Source organism: Geotrypetes seraphini, chromosome 12 (assembly GCF_902459505.1).
Source record: "Geotrypetes seraphini chromosome 12, aGeoSer1.1, whole genome shotgun sequence".
In the NCBI taxonomy this organism is placed as follows: domain Eukaryota; kingdom Metazoa; phylum Chordata; class Amphibia; order Gymnophiona; family Dermophiidae; genus Geotrypetes; species Geotrypetes seraphini.
Genome location: NC_047095.1, coordinates 79,223,663 through 79,239,964, shown reverse-complemented (window position 1 = coordinate 79,239,964; position 16,302 = coordinate 79,223,663). Strand labels below are relative to the sequence as shown.

The 16,302-nt window shown below is 43.0% G+C and overlaps 1 protein-coding gene across 3 annotated transcripts in view; it reads right to left on the bottom strand.

Moving 5' to 3' along the window:
* Positions 1-16,302, bottom strand: part of KIAA1614 (KIAA1614 ortholog) — a 105,463-nt gene that overhangs the window by 60,265 nt on the left and 28,896 nt on the right. For all 3 annotated transcript variants that reach the window (XM_033916083.1, XM_033916084.1, XM_033916082.1), the window contains 3 exons: positions 15,342-15,500; positions 7,825-9,806; positions 5,167-5,332 (listed from right to left, as the gene is read on the bottom strand). In XM_033916083.1, the coding sequence (XP_033771974.1) occupies positions 5,167-5,332; positions 7,825-9,806; positions 15,342-15,500 (2,307 nt within the window). The remainder of the gene's footprint in view (positions 1-5,166; positions 5,333-7,824; positions 9,807-15,341; positions 15,501-16,302) is intronic.

Genomic DNA, 16,302 nt, shown 5'->3' with positions numbered 1-16,302 from the left:
CCCCCCAATTGGTCTAGCACCCATCTTCTTCCCTCCGCTCCCCCATAGTCTGGCATCTGTCTTCTTCCCATTCTGTCTTCCACATTTCCCTTCAGGGTCTGTTCCTCTCCACCCTCTTTCAATGTCTGTTCTATTCCTTTCCACCACCACCCTTCCCTCCCTCCTTTACCATCTGTTCCTTTCTACCACCCTTCAGCTCCTCTCACGTGGCCTATCTATCTACCTTCCTCCCTCTTATTTTCATGGCAGTTACAATGTAATTTGTGCAAGCCACTGGAGCCTGCGAGCTCGGTCCCTGTCCCATCCCCACAAACCATCTCGCTTCTGTGCTCCTATTTTCCCCATTTCTAATATCTCCCCTATGTATCTGCCATTGCCCCCCCCCCCGTGTCCATATACCATCCCCATGGCATGTCCCCTTTATGTCTCTGTCCCTATGCCCCATGCACATAATTTCCCCTCTTTCTGTTACCTTCCTGTGTCCAGATTTCCCCTATCTTCCTCTTCCATACCAGTGTGTCTCTTCTTTTCAACCCCATCTAGCTTTTTTCCCTCTTTCTTCCTCCCCCCCCCCTGCTTCTAGCATCTGGCTCACCTGCCTGTCCTTCCCTTTCTTTCCTGCTGTGGGTTTTTCTTTCCGTCTTCATCCCCTTGGCCCAGAATCCTTTTCCCTTTCACTCCCTCCTTCCAATTTGAGCCGGGAACACGAGCAATCGCACGGTCCCCGCAGCCACCACTCGCCTGCCCAATCGATCCTACTGTTTAGCCAGCTCTCTCCCTTCGCCTCACCTTAGTTTGTAGGTTTTGTTTTTCGGCGACATGCACGCGCGGCTGCTCAGTGTTCAATCTTCTGCTCTGCTGCAACTTCCTGTTTCCGGTTGCGTCAGAGCAGAAGATCGAATCAGAGCAGCAGCGGGTGCGTGGCTCTTTCATAGCGTGCGGGTCACCGAAAAAGAAAACCTACAAACTAAGGTGAGGAGAAGGGAGAGAGCTGGCTAATCACTAGGATCGAATGGGCAGGCGGGTGTGGGCTGCAGGGACCACGCGATCCTTCATGCCTCACTGCGGGGACAAGACCATTCACCGCTCCACGGGGCGGTGAATGGCCTTGTCCCCGTCCCCGCAGCGACTGCTAGTTTTCGTTCCCCGTTTTGGCGGGTTACCCACGGCTAAACGCGGTGGCCGCGGGTAAACCGCCACCGTGTCATTCTCTAACTGGAACTCTTGAATCCTCTCTGCCAAGTTTCTTCACTACTTCTTTGAACATTTTTTTAATTACGTTATATCTTTTTTGAGATGCAGTGACCAGAATTGCACACAATATTCAAGGTGATTACTGCGGATGGGCAGACTGGATGGGCCATTTAGCCTTTATCTGCCATCATGTTTCTATATACCAACAATATATTTAGTATAAGCCTCATCAAACTTATTCAATAGGGGATCCAAAATACAAGAACCCTTTAGCAAATTTTGACACCAGCTAGCGGATAGTATAAAAGTTTACTTTTGTGATGGTGGTTCAGCTTTACAGTTCTGAAGAGAGACCTGGTACATGGCCAAGGGCGGTTGTTGAAATGGACAGACTAGGTACATAAGAACTGCCATACTGGGACAGACCGAAGGTCCATCACGCCCTGTTTCCAAAAGTATCCTGTTTCCAAAAGTGGCTAATTCAGGTCCCCAAGTACCTAGCTCAGGGGTGCCCAATGCGTCGATCGCGATCGACAGGTCGCTCGCTCAGGCGACCCAGTCGATCGCAGAACGGGTTCCCTTCTTCCCTTCTCTTTTTTCCCCTCCTGACTGGCCCGCTCCTAAATTCTGCTGCTGCCTCCGCTGCTCAACATTAAAAAAAACCCACAAAAAAAGGCTTGGAGAACTTATGCTCCGGGGGCTAACATGTGCTTGTACCGGCTTCCCTTCGCTTCCCTCTGAAACCGGAAGTTATGTCCGGGGAGGGGGAGGGGGTAAGAAGGGAAGCTGGCACGCACATGTTAGAGCCCTGTTCGCGGGCTAAAGCGGGAGACAGGTCAGTGAAGCTTGCGATTTGCTCTTCTTGCTGCCAGGTCCTGCCTACTTTCTGTTTCCTCAAAGGCAGGACCCGGCAGCATTTTTCCCAAAACGTCGATCTTGGGCCGATCAGCCTTCCTCTTCCCGACCTCAATTGTGCCGTCGGAGAGGAAGTTCTGGCCAGCGGAACTTCCTCTCCGACGGCAAAATTGACGTCGGGGAGAGGAATGCTGGTGGGCCCGAAGCAAGGGGAGCTTGGCCGGCGGCGGGCGGCTTTGGGGACCTGTTATCCGATGGCAGCGGCAGAAGCAGTGGCTTGTGGGTGGGCAGGGAGGGAGAAAGAGGGCAGGCAGGGAGACAGAAGGAAAGAAGAGAAACAGAAAAAAAGAATGGGGGCATGAAGAGAGAAAGAAAGAGAGGGCAAGGAGAGAAGAAGAAAACATTGGGGGGGGGGAATGAGGTCAGGAAGAGAGGAAGCATACAGGCTAAAAGAAGGGAAGAAAGATTGGATGCACAGTCAGAAGACTCATGAAATCACCAGACAAGGTAGAAAAAATGATTTTATTTTAAATTTAGTGATCAAAATGTGTCTGAATTTATATCTGCTCTCTATATTTTACAATATGGTCCCCTTTTACTAAACCGCAATAGAGGTTTTTAGCGCAGGGAGCCTATGAGCGTCGAGAGCAGCGCTGGGCATTCAGCGCAGCTCCCTGCGCTAAAAACTGCTATCGTGGTTTAGTAAAAAGGGAGGGGGTGGGTATTTGTCTATTTTTGTATGGTTGTTACTGAGGTGACAGTGCATAGAGTCATCTCCTTTGACCTCTTTGAAAATACTCCAGAATAGGAATGATAATTAACAATTGTATGCGTACAGTGTGCGTTGTGTTTTTTTTTTAAATTTTATTGTTGGTAGATCATTTTGACTTGGTCATTTTAAAAGTAGCTCGCAAGCCCAAAAAGTGTGGGCACCCCTGACCTAGCTAATGCTGGCATGCTGGTTGAGAGGGGAGGGGGAGAGGAATTATAACATACTGTAGGAGGAAAAAAGTTTTGGTTGTGCAAGGAGATTATAGTATTTCTATTGAAATAGCTCCTGTACATATCTGGATTGCTCTAGCTCCTCAGGATTGGAATCATTTGAAGTAATAGGCCTTGGAATAGATTAAAGGTTCTGTTTTTCTGCTCTTCGTTTGTTTATGCAGTTATTATTGACTCTTGGTCTGGGTTTTGGAGGGGGGTCAACGATTATGTGGGGAAATTTGAAGAAACATATATCTATAAGTCAAGCTATTTTCAACACATTACTCTATGGAAGAGGTTTCTTGACGACATTTTTTTCTTGTGGGAGGGTTCTGAAACTGAGCTTTGTGATTTTTTAAATTGGATCAATACAAAAAATCCCCATCTTCAATTTACACCTTCTTACAGCTTAGATAGAATAGAGTTTTTGGATCTATTAATAATGAAGGAAGAACTTTGGTTGAAAACAAAACTATTTAGAAAATCAGTAGCTAGAAATACTTTACTCCATTTCTCCAATCACCATCCATATCACTTAAAATTTAATATTCCAGTCAGCCAATTTTTAAGAATGCGTAGAGTGTCATCAGACCTATGTGATTTCATGGAAGCGGCAGAAGAATTAAAACATTGATTTAAGGCCAGGGGATATCCCATGAAATCTATTGCCTATAAGAGGGCAAAATATGTAAACAGGGATTTGCTATTATCTGAAAAAGCGGTAGAACAGAAATGTGACAGATTGATTTGTGTGCTGCCATATTCAGAAGCAGCAAAAGAGCTTATAGCTCATATAAAGACATATTGGCATGTGTTACAAATACATACCATATTTGATGAGATCCCTATGTTTGCCTTTAAGAGAGGAAAGACCATAGGACAAATTCTTATTCAACAGAAATTAGGAAACTTTAAAACTAGGATGATAGGCAATCACACAGGCTGTGGCCATTGCCAATGGTGCACGTCGACCATTGTAGGCACTGCATGGAGAGATCCTCAAACAGGAAAAGTCATTACGGCTAGGACAAACACAAACTGTCAGTCAACTCGTGTTGTCTATATTATTGTCTGTCCGTGCAATCTTGTCTACGTGGGTCGTACTTCACGACCCATGCACATAAGATTGAACGAACATAAATCACGGATAAAAACTAAAAATATTCAGGCACCAATGGTGGAGCATTTTTTTAAATATCAGCATAGTATAGAACAGATACAATGGTGAATAATTGAGTGTTCAGTGGGGACGGGAGGGAGGAAATAGTGAAGATTTTTTAAACTACAAAGAGCAACGTTGTCCCACATGGCTTAAACGCTGAGCTAGAGTGGGGTTCTTTGATCTAATATGATTCTGGGTTAGGAGGCTGCCTTAGTAATGACTTTCTTCTTTAATTATTTATATATTTAAAGCTCAGATGCCGGGTTGCCCTGGGACGCAGACGCTGCGTGATGACGCGGGTTCTGCGAAGCAGGGCCCCGCTCTATTTAAACTTTTAGTGAGAACGCCGCCGCCATATCTAAGAATAGAGTGGTCGTGGATTTTGGTGGTCAAACATTAAGGTAAGCTAAAAAATGCAGGGCACTTTTAGTAAAGGTTTCTTTATTTGTTCTGCTATAAGAATTTGATGATGGCTTTTGTTATATTCCAGGGGTTAAGCCTTGATAAAGCTGTAATAGCGAAACATGTTGGCAAGATGTTTCCCTTAGCCAGAGACCACAAGATAAAAGCTAAGTATATGCTTAAATGCTAATATAAAATATAAAGTACACAAAAGCAAATAAGTTTATATATAATAAAGGACCCGATGAGGAGCTGACACATAAAGCTTAGAGCAATGAGATCAGTTTGAGCTCTGAGTGGTGGCGCTGAGGATCCTAAAAAAATCTAATAAAAAATTTAACAAAAAAGGAAAATAAAGGGATGCAAAGCAACTGATAGCAAAATATACTATCTGGTTGGAAGTTATTGCTATCACAAGAATAGACATATTTGGCCTATGTGACCGTGTGAAGAGGGCAAATAAAATTTAATACAGCTGAGGATTATGTTCAATTTCAGCCCCCTTACCCCACAAGTGATGTCATAATCAATGAATCAGACTTTGATTAACCTCCCTGTTCAAGACTCACTGAGGCAATGAGCTCTGGTCTGCTGGTGTCTGTTTCTTTTGAGGGTCCTCTCCTGGAACATCCTGACTGGGCGATCCAGAAAAACATGAAGGCTCCTTACCATCTGGCAGTAGGGAGATGGTGATGCTGGCAGAGCTGATGATACTCATGGTGGAGGCAGCTGTACCTGCAAATGGACATACATGCAAATATGAATGCATCCCAAATCCTTATCTTCCTGCTCTGCTCCCACCCCCTGCTGCCTTGGCGATTTCCATTAACGCAAATATTTTGAAGTAGTTAAAAAGAGTTTGTATACTCTTCAGATCTATATTAAATATTTGCAAGAATAGATTCGGTGATCTTTTCCTTAATCAGAAGCCCTTTCATGGTTGAGTCGTTCCAAATCCATGTCCAAGTCCAGGGAAGTTCTGATAAACAAAGATTTCTACTGGATTCTGTTACAGAGTTGATATCTTTGCAATACCTCTCTATATAGGTAGTAGAATAAGGTGGGGTCACTGAGGCCACAGTCATATCAATATTTTGCCCAACATAGCATCAACCAATAGAGAGCTTGGGGTGGGGCCACAGATTAGCTGGCTCGGCTCCTCCGGACAAAAAAGGTGTTCTGCTACACCTATTAAGATCACAACTGCCTCAAGAGGTCAGGAACCAGCTAATAGATGGAAGAGGTAATGGCAGCTATGGTTTCAGGTTTCTTTAAAAATCTGATATACCGCCTTATCAAAATTCAAAGCGGTTTTACATAATATATAAAAACAAAGAGTAGAAAGGCATAAGTTAAAAACAAAATTATAATTATTAAAACAGACAATCAAACACACAGACGAACATTAACTTACCGAAACAAAATGAAAAAGGGTAGAAATACATTTATGTAATGAAAAGGAGAGGAAGAAGGATCAAAACAAAATGGGGGGGAACAAAAAATAAATAATCTAGCACTTTGTAGAAAAGATTAAAATGAATAAGAAATAACAAGGAGCGAAATTCCATTACAGTCCTTAAAAGGACTATTATACTCCAAATGCGTCTTTAAAAAGAAATGCCTTCAAGCTACTTTTAAATTTATCAAGTAAATTTATCAATTTTTGGTAAAGCATCAGCTTGTGGGGTTTTTGGCCAACTAAAATGTCTTTTATTTCAGAAAGCCTGTATGATTGGGCATAAATGTATTATGCAATTTTGGTTGCAGAAAGAATCTCCAAGTTTTTGGCATTGGAGGAATCAATTACATCGCTTATTTTTATTTGAGAGTTGGGAGGTTCGAGGTTCGCCTAAAAAAACTTGTCTTTTTATGCACGTTTGGGATCCTTATATTCAGAATCTTTCACCAAAAATACGAAGTTTGGTTATCAATGATTTATTATGAAAATTTAGGTTTACTAATTACATTCCAGTTATTTATTTTAATTCTTTATTTTTGTCAACTTTCATCCAGGGTGAGGGATTTCATTTAGGGGAAGATAGTGGGTAGGGGATGGAATTAAGGGGGGTGTAGATAAGATTGAATTAATTCATATGGAAATTAAATTTGAAAGAATGATTTAAATTTGTATGAAATATTATTGTGATTCTTATTGTATTGAATGTATTTTTGTATTATCCTATTGTACTGATTATTTGATTATTTTAATAAAAATTGTTATACATAAATTTATCAAGTGATGCACACATCGCTATTGTATTATTTACATTTACATCTTGTACTTGCATACCACCCTATCCTTTAAGAGTTCAGCATGGTTTACAGAAACAAAACAGTCACATTTAAAAATCTAGAGGAGCTTTTTGATTGTTGAGGCCTTTGTAAAGAGAAGGAGATGCAGAATAAGGTGACTTTGACGATTATGTAAGTATTGTTTTATTTTTATGTATGTTCTTATGTAAAACGCTTAGGTTTTATGCGGTATAAATTTTTTTTTTAAACAAACCGGGAAGGTTACAGCGATTAATACTTAACACATTTCTGAAATAAAAAAAATTCTAGGAGCGTCAGAGCAATTTCCGTCGCAGCAGGTGCTAAAACCTGCGCCACGTGTTAGTAAAGGAGGGGGTATGTGATGTTTAGAAAATCACTTGAGATTTTTATTTCAGAAATGTCTTAAGCATTAATCGCTATTAGGATATTTATGCATACAACTGGCTCCAGTTCTTTCCAGGATAGGCTGATCCAGTCCTGGTTTTACACCAATCTACGTATGGAATCATAGGTCTGGTTTTGTTGGGGGGAAATCAAGACTATGCATGCAATGCATTAAAACCAGGACTGGATCAGCCTATTGATAAAAGTATAGAGCCAGCTGATATCTGTATAAATGTTCCTCTTATTGATCATAGTGTTTCCTGCTGTCTAAAAAAGAAATCCCACCTGCCTCATCCAATGGATCACTCATCTGTTTGAGACATTAAACCCTCTAGAGAAGTGGTTCCCAATCCTGTCCTGGAGGACCACCAATCAGTCAGGTTTTCAGGATAGCCCTAATGAATATGCATGAGAGGTTTGCATATAATGGAGGTGACAGGCATGAAAATCTGCCTTATGCTTATTCATTAGGGCTATCCTGAAATCCTGTCTGGTTGTCCTCCAGGACAAAGTGTCACAGTTACAGCAGTGATTGGAAATGATAAACTACTGAACACTTTTTTCATTACCTTCACTGTTTATACTGGAGTTTTCACTAAAGTGACCTTTGACCCCACTGTCAACTCTGCTCACTGTCTGACTGACAGCATGCTGCTCAGCGCTGCGGTTGTTGCAATTATTAGTGGACCAGGCTCCCAGCTGACTCTTGCAATATACAGATGTGGAATTTTTCTTCAGGTTATCTTGTCTCTCAGACACGGGTACAGAGCTCTGTCGGGTGTCTTGCCTCTCAGACACTGATACAGAGCTATTTAGACGTTTCCTCAGCCCTTTGGAATGTGATACCATGTTGTACTGAGTGGATGATTGGCCTTCAGGCAGTGATACAGAACTGTATTGGTGTTTTTTCTGCTTCTTAGACACTAATACAGAGGGGTTTGGGAGCATTTTCTGACCCTCAGGCACTGATCCAGAAGTACATTGGGGAGTCTTTTGCTTCTCTGAGGTGAAAGAGGCGGCACGCTGTAGATTCTGTATTTCAGAAACTAGTGCAGAAGTGCACGCAAGATTCTTAAGCACTTTGGAAACAGGTTTAGAAGTCTGCTGGGAGGTTATCTTCTCTCTAGATATGGGCACAGATGCACAATGAAGGCTCTTTTGCTCATCAGAAAGTGTTGAAGATATATAACACAGCTCCTTGTGCCCTTCAGACTCTGGTATAGGAGGACTTTGGACTCTTATCTCATTCTCAGAAATATAAATATAGGAAAGCTGATTATTTTTTTGTGAATCTTGAGAGGTTAACTGCCCATTGTCCATGTCTGTTTCTTGGCTTAATGACCTGCATTTATCTGCCAATATAGCATTCTTATAAGGCTTAAGTGGGAGGTTTTTCTTAGAGAGGGGTACTGAGGCCTGAAGCTCATAGATGGGATATGGGAGAGTCTGCTTTTCTGATTGATCCATAGCATGGTCTACCTTAACTTTACTGGTCTGGACCATGCTATGAGCCGAGGGCTTCATAAAATAATTCTCTCTCACTATTGTATCACTTATGAAGTTATTGGTCTCTTCAGCAACAATATTGTCTGTCTTGGCACAGTCTCTTGGAAAAGGAGTGCTCACTTCCATAGCACTGCTTTTCAGTTGAGATTTGTCACTTTGAACCTTCCTAACTCGAGGATCCTTCCCCAGGTTGCTTGCTGAGCTTGCATCTAGTTTCTGTTCATTACTCTGAAAGTTTCTGTCTCTCCGATTCACCCTAGAATGGGAGAAACTGGTACCAGTTTCTTCGCTGTCAGTGCGGCAGCTGTCAGAAGTATCGGTGCTGTCCAAAGCAGAATCTACATCGTCAATATATGTGACCTTTCCAATGTAAGTTTCCCTAATACGCTCTGTTTGTATCCGTTGCCTTGAGGGAAGTATCCAAAGGGGAGACCCTCTACTACCTAAGCTCTGTGTTGTGGGACCCTGCTGAGCAAAATTGGAATCACCTCCCTCCTTGCCACCAGAGGGGCCATATTGTTCATGAACTACACCAGATACTTCATTGCCCATTAGATTAACACAAACATCTGAATTTGGACTAGCTGGTGACTTAATGTAAGAACCACAAGTACTACACTTCCCCTCTGAACTGAAAGCTGGAGACAGAGCCCTCACAGGACTTCCTTTTACAGTCTCCTGACTCCCCCTCTCACTTATCAGTCCCAAGCTCTGCTGTTCACAGGATTTATTAATTCCATTTTGCTTGTGGAGCAGGTCTCTACTGATATAATCAGAAAGGTCTGGCTTTGAAACCAGTGGTCCCTGTCCGAGGGACAGAAGGACAGAGTCCAAGGCACGTTTCTGGCGTTGCTGCAGCCTCTCCAGGTAGCGGATTTCAGCATCCCGCATGGACTCATCCTCAAAATGCACACGAGAGGGAGAAGGACCTCTATTCCGTCGTCCGCAGCTGGACTCTCCACTAGAGGAGTCGCTTAGATTCCCACTGGGATGGGCTTCTCTAGTTCTCTGTAGAGAGTTCTGTTTCACATCTTGGGCACAGTTCCTGCAAGCATCCATTATGTAGCAACATAAGGACAGAGAGAAAAGGGAATTAAAACAGTACATGAGCTATACAATGCAACAGACACAAAGTTAACCAACACTTGCATATGCTATCTGCGTGACTCAGGTGACTAATGGGACAACTGCATAAAGTACGCATGTATGCTAAGGATACTAATACCACCATGCATACATGCCAGGTACAGGCCTCTGCACTATTCTGTAAATACACACATATCTGTGTATATTTCACAGGTCGGAGTGCACATGGGCGGACTCTGGTTGGTGCGTGGACAGGATGCATTCATATGCGTATAACTTATAGAATACAAGTTACACGCATATAACCAAAATGTAAGTGCACACATTTATATTCTCTTTGTAGTTGATGTAAGCACTTACATCTAAACTCAGATGTGTCTGTAGTCTATAAAGTGCCTGCTTCCCTTATAGCATATGCGCCTCTCATAAAGAAGTGCACTGGTACAGAATTACCCCCTAAGGGCAAGTCTATAACCTCCAACCTCCTTTGCCATCCTCAGTACTTCTTCGACAAGGTTCACGAAATTAACTTTGAGTTCTCAACCAAACCTCCTCCCGAAGCCCGCTCCACCAACACCCTCTTCATCCCTTGCCACCTTATCATTCTTTCCTGAAATGATTGAGGAGGAAACTGCACATTTTCTTTCCTCCTCCAAACTCACCATCTGTTCCTTTAATCCCATCCCAACCCATCTACTTACCGCTCTCTCTTCTATTCTCATCCCCTCTATCTACTATATCCTCAACATATCACTCTCCACCACAACTGTGCCTGACACTTTCAAACATGCCATTATTACACCACTCCTCAAAAAACCCTCGTTGGACCCTACCTACCCTTCCAACTATCATCCTGTTTCCCTCCTCCCCATCTCATTCAAGCTACTTGAACATGCTGTTCATTTATTTTATTTATTTATTTATTTCAGTTTTTATCCCGTCCTCCCAGTAGCTCAGAACGGCCTACAAGCAAACATTCACAGTGGAATACATTTGGACAATACAAAGACTATACAGTAGTTTAAATACAAGGACTATACAGCAATTTAAGTAGAGGTTCAGAATAGAGAAGAGAGGGTAGAAGGCAGGGGGAGTTTAAGGGGGTGAGGGGGTAGATTGCAGTTGTAATTTTAGTTGAAGAAGATGGTCTTTACCGCTTTCCGAAAGGTCATCAATGAGTTCTGTAATCTGATTTGCGGGGGGAGTTGGTTCCAGAGTTGTGGGATGAAATGGCTGTAGGAGCGTTTGCAGGCGGTTTCTGATAGGAGAGACCTTCCTGGGGGGATGCATAGGTGTTTCTCCATTTCCGAGCGGAGGGGGCGGATGGGGGCGTACAGGGTTAGTTTGGATTCTATGTAGAGTGGGGTGGTGGTGTAAATTATTTTATGCGCTATTACCAGAGCCTTGAATGTGCAGCGTTAGTTAATCAGAAGCCAGTGCTCTGTGCAGAGAGCTGGAGAGATGGGGTCGTGGTAGTTGAGGCAGTGCAGGAGGTGGATTGCTGCGTTTTGTACCCACTGGAGGCGCTTGAGATCTTTTTTGGCTACTCCATTAAATAGGGAGTTGCAGTAATCCATCCTGAAGAGGACATAGGCATACAGGAGTTGGGCTAGGTCAGGTGTGGAGATGTAGGGTTTGATCCTTCTCAGTTGGCGGAGGTAGTAGAAGGAAGTGGAGACTACTTGAGATATGTGGGTGGACAGGGACAGGTGGCCATCTAATGTTACTCCTAGGCTGCCTATCTGATCTGCTGCTGTCAGTAAGGTGGAGTCCCATGACATTGTTGGGCGTGTGTATTTGGTATTTTTTTCCTGATCCATAAAAGTTTGGTCTTGGAGGCGTTCAGCTTTAGTTTGTTGTTTGTCATCCAGGTTTTCATGTCAGAGAGGCAGTGTTGTTAGGTTGGCGATTTGGGATGATCGGTTTTCGCCTAGTGGGAGGAACAGCTGGATGTCATCGGCATAGGAGTGGATTTTAATGTTGTACTTCTGGGCTATATTAATGACAGGTCTGATGTAGAGGTTAAATAGGAGGGGAGATAGAAGGGCACCTTGGAGAACGCCGTATTTGATAGGCTTGGGGTTAGATTTGTGCAGTCCTAGTAGGACTGTTTGGGTTCTTTGGTGAAGGGAACTGGCTTGGAGGTAGGCTTCAAAGGGTGGTGGTGAACGGCACCTCCTCCGAAATGACGGAGGTGATCAGTGGAGTGCCACAGGGCTCAGTCTTGGGCCCAATCCTATTCAACATCTTTATAAGAGACTTGGCAGAAGGGCTTCGAGGTAAAATAACATTATTTGCCAATGACGCCAAACTAAGTAATGTAGTGGGCAAATGCACAACAGACGAAGATTCAATGCCCGACAACATGATGCATGACCTACTCCTACCGGAGTGATGGTCTAGGACCTGGCAACTCAACTTCAATGCCAAAAAATGCAAAGTTATGCACCTGGGCAGCCAAAATCCATGCAAGTCTTATACCCTTAATGGCGAGATCCTAGCAAAAACTGTAGCAGAACGAGACTTGGGGGTAATCGTCAGTGAGGACATGAAGTCTGCCAATCAAGTGGAACAGGCTTCGTCCAAGGCAAGACAAATCATGGGCTGCATACGAAGGGGTTTCGTCAGTCGTAAGGCGGAAGTCATTATGCCATTGTATAGATCCATGGTGAGGCCCCACCTGGAATACTGTGTGCAATTCTGGAGGCCGCATTATCGCAAGGATGTGCTGAGACTGGAGTCGGTGCAGAGAATGGCCACCCGGATGGTCTCGGGACTCAAGGATCTTCCATACGAAGAACAGCTTGACAAATTACAGCTATACTTGCTCGAGGAGCGCAGAGAGAGGGGAGACATGATCGAGACGTTCAAGTATCTTACGGGCCGCATCAAGGCGGAGGAAGATATCTTCTTTTTCAAGGGTCCCACGACAACAAGAGGGCATCCGTGGAAAATCAGGGGCGGGAAACTACGAGGTGACACCAGGAAATTCTTTTTCACTGAAAGAGTGGTTGATGGCTGGAATAGTCTTCCACTACAGGTGATTGAGGCCAGCAGCGTGCCTGATTTTAAGGCCAAATGGGATCGGCACATGGGATCTATTCACAGGGCAAAGGAAGGGGAGGGACATTAGGGTGGGCAGACTAGATGGGCCGTGATCCTTATCTGCCGTCTATTTCTATGTTTCTATATTTCTAAGGAAGGAGGTGAACCATTGGAGGGCAGAGTCCTTGATTCCAAGGTCATAGAGTCTGGATAGGAGGAGGTTGTGGTCGACTATCATCCTGTCTCCCTCATCCCCGTCTTATTCAAGCTACTTGAACATGCCATTGTCTTGATTTTCTTCATCTCAAGTTTTGAGAAGTTGCTGTTTACTCTATCCACTTTTTCTAGTCACTCATGATGGTTTACAGGAGTGCACAGAATGAACTAGCATAACACAAAAGGAAACTCGCAGACTACAACTTGTTCAAAATACGGCCATTAAATTTATATATAGAGCAAGGATATACGATCATGTCACCCCTCTACTCCACGATGCCCATTGGCTCCCTATATCTCAACGGACAACTTACAAAATACTTCTACTAACCTTTAAGATCAAACTCATTAACTCTCCAGCTTTTCTAGATAAATATCTGATTCCTTATGCCCCCCTCTCGGTTACTAAGATCTAACAGTCAGAACTTACGTACTACCCCATCCATTAGAGAACTATTTTATGATACAGCACGCAACTCCATATTCTCCGTTAGAGCCCCCACTCTTTGGAATGCTCTTCCATCAGATACTAGATTGAAAGAATCATTGGACAAATTTAAGACCAAATTAAAAATTTTCTTATTCCGGGACGCACGCCTTTATAACATGAAAATGGTCAATTCACCCAACTTACTCCCTCCGCACTCAGAAATGAATACCAACCACTTTTAAGAAACGTAATCCCTTCCTCTTTGTTTTCTTCCCCTCCCCCTTTATCACCCATATTTATTGATTTTATCTCGATGTATTTTTACTCTTGCCCAGCCCCGGATCCTCCTGTTCCTGTAAGACTATGTTTAAAAGTAAGACTATGTTTAAAAGTAATATATATATATATATTACTTTTAAACTTTTTTTTTACTACCCTTTTTTAAATTTTATAGTATTGTAAACCATCTAGGTACACATTGATAGAAGGTATATCAAATTTGGAATAAACTTGGAGACTTGGTAATATATGATATACTGCCCATTCAGAAATTCATTCTAAGTGGTTTACAATATTATAATCTAAAAAAAGTGGGGAAAGATGAAAAGATGTTGCATCATAAATAGGAAAAGAAAATAAAGAAAAAGAAATGTGGTCCAAAAGAAGGGAATGGTGCTCCCATCTACCCTACCGGGGGATGAGTGATAAGCAAGATAGGCAGTGTCTGATGACACTATACACCGCAGGCATCCTGAAAAAGAAACATCTTCAGGCCTTTCTTGAATTTCTGGAAGGAGCATTCCAATCGAAGATGTAAGGGCAAGGCATTTCAGAGGGTAAGTCAGGTGATACTGAAAATCCAATTTTGTATAGTATCAAGGCAGATGACATGAAAAGCTGGGGACCGAGGTGGCTCTGCTGGGAAGATCAGAGACCTACTTGGAGTTTATGGGTTAAGCAGGTGATATAAATAAAGTGGGATGCCAGAGAAGTGAACCTTGTGATCAAGGGTTAGGATTTTATAGGTAACCCTATACAAGATAGGTAGCCAATGTTCTGTGTGGCGCAAAGGCATCAAGAGACCAGATGGCTCCATACAGAGAACCTTTTGCACTAGTCCTAGCTCTTCAGTTCCCTTTAAGGCCTTCTGATTTTCGTAGTCATAGTCAATAGGGGGAAAAAACATGTGTACTCCCATCCCAAAGATATGGGTGTTGTCGTTTAAGACAGAAAATCAAAACTAGATGCAAATATACGGCACTGATCGATTTTCCTGAGCATGGCCTGCAAGTTGATACTTATTGTGCTCAGAGGCTTATTAAAACCTGACTGAAAGCAGGGTCAGAATGCAATCTGCTAATCTTGAACACTCAGACCAGACAATTACCCCAGCAAGATGAAAAAAAAAATACAAGTTTAATTTTTTCCAGAGAAAAGTCCCTCCAACACATAATATATTTGGCTGGGATATAAATATGAATATATATATTTATATACATATATAAATACTTATCAAGATACCTTGTACAAATCAAGAGTATGATTTTTATAGTGTATCATTCATGAGCTTGTGTGTGCAGTGAAATACGTACATATGTGGGTATATTGTCCTCTATAATAAGAGCACATGTCACATGACGTCTAATATTGGCAAGCGATCTAGGTAAATTTGGTGAGAGACAAATTGCAGAAGGCTATGGAACTAAATTATAAACCCCTATACCATTTTCATTTCCCCCCATTCCATTCTAATCAGATCCCACACCTCCAACATATGGTTTATGCCCAAAAGGCAGTCCTTACCGTCCCTCCAAGTCCAGGGAGATGCCAGCAGCCAGTGATAAAATATGGTGGCTGGCTCGGAGGGGGCTTGTGCGGGCCTTCATCCGAGTTCTTGGCAGCAGCTGCTTTGCTTGCTCATGTCTGGTACTCGGCACAAGCTCCTGCTGGGGAACAAAAGCCCTGTGGCCAGAGAGAAAGGGAGAGAGGGAGGGGAGAAGAAACACACGCCAGAGATTAGAAGAGATTTAACAATGACGGCACGGGGCTCTGCATGCAAACAGTAGCACTGGGGAAATCTCTGGCTGACAGATTCCTCTCTGTCCTGAAAAAAAAAAACTGGGCTTTAAGTTTTCTGGAGACCAGGAAGCAGCATCTGCCTTATTGAGACCCATGGACAGAATCCACCTCATACACTTTTCCACCCTAGAAAGCATCTTGACACGGAGCTTAAGGCCTGAAATCTGCTGTAGTCTATACCTCCCCTTTTGCCCCATGTCCTTCAATCTGGTCTCAATTCTCCTATAGCTTGAAAACAGAGTAAAAAGTCCAGACCTACTGCACTTCTTTCTGCCCAATATCTATCTGAGGGTCTCGCATAACAAGGACAGCTCCCTCTGTACCCCCCCCCTTTTCACTTTTGGGGTAGTGGATGCAAAGAAGTGTCTCTCAGTGGAGTTTATGGAGACAAACGCTATAACAAAGTTCAAGAAAACACAGTCAGAGGTTCCCTTGTGAAAGGAGGGAAAGGGAATGAAATATAAATCTGTAAAAATGTAAGTTAGGGAAAGCCAATGCTTAACCTGATCTAAGACATTACAACAGGCAGGTAACCAGGCAGACTAGACTACAAGAGCCCCAAAGTCCTTTTCTATTGTCATATTCTGTATTTTTTATCTTCCATTTGACGATACCCAGTATGAACTGGGTCAAGATCATCAGTTTATGCCACTCAGGCTACTTCTATGTTGCTGTACAGTTTGGC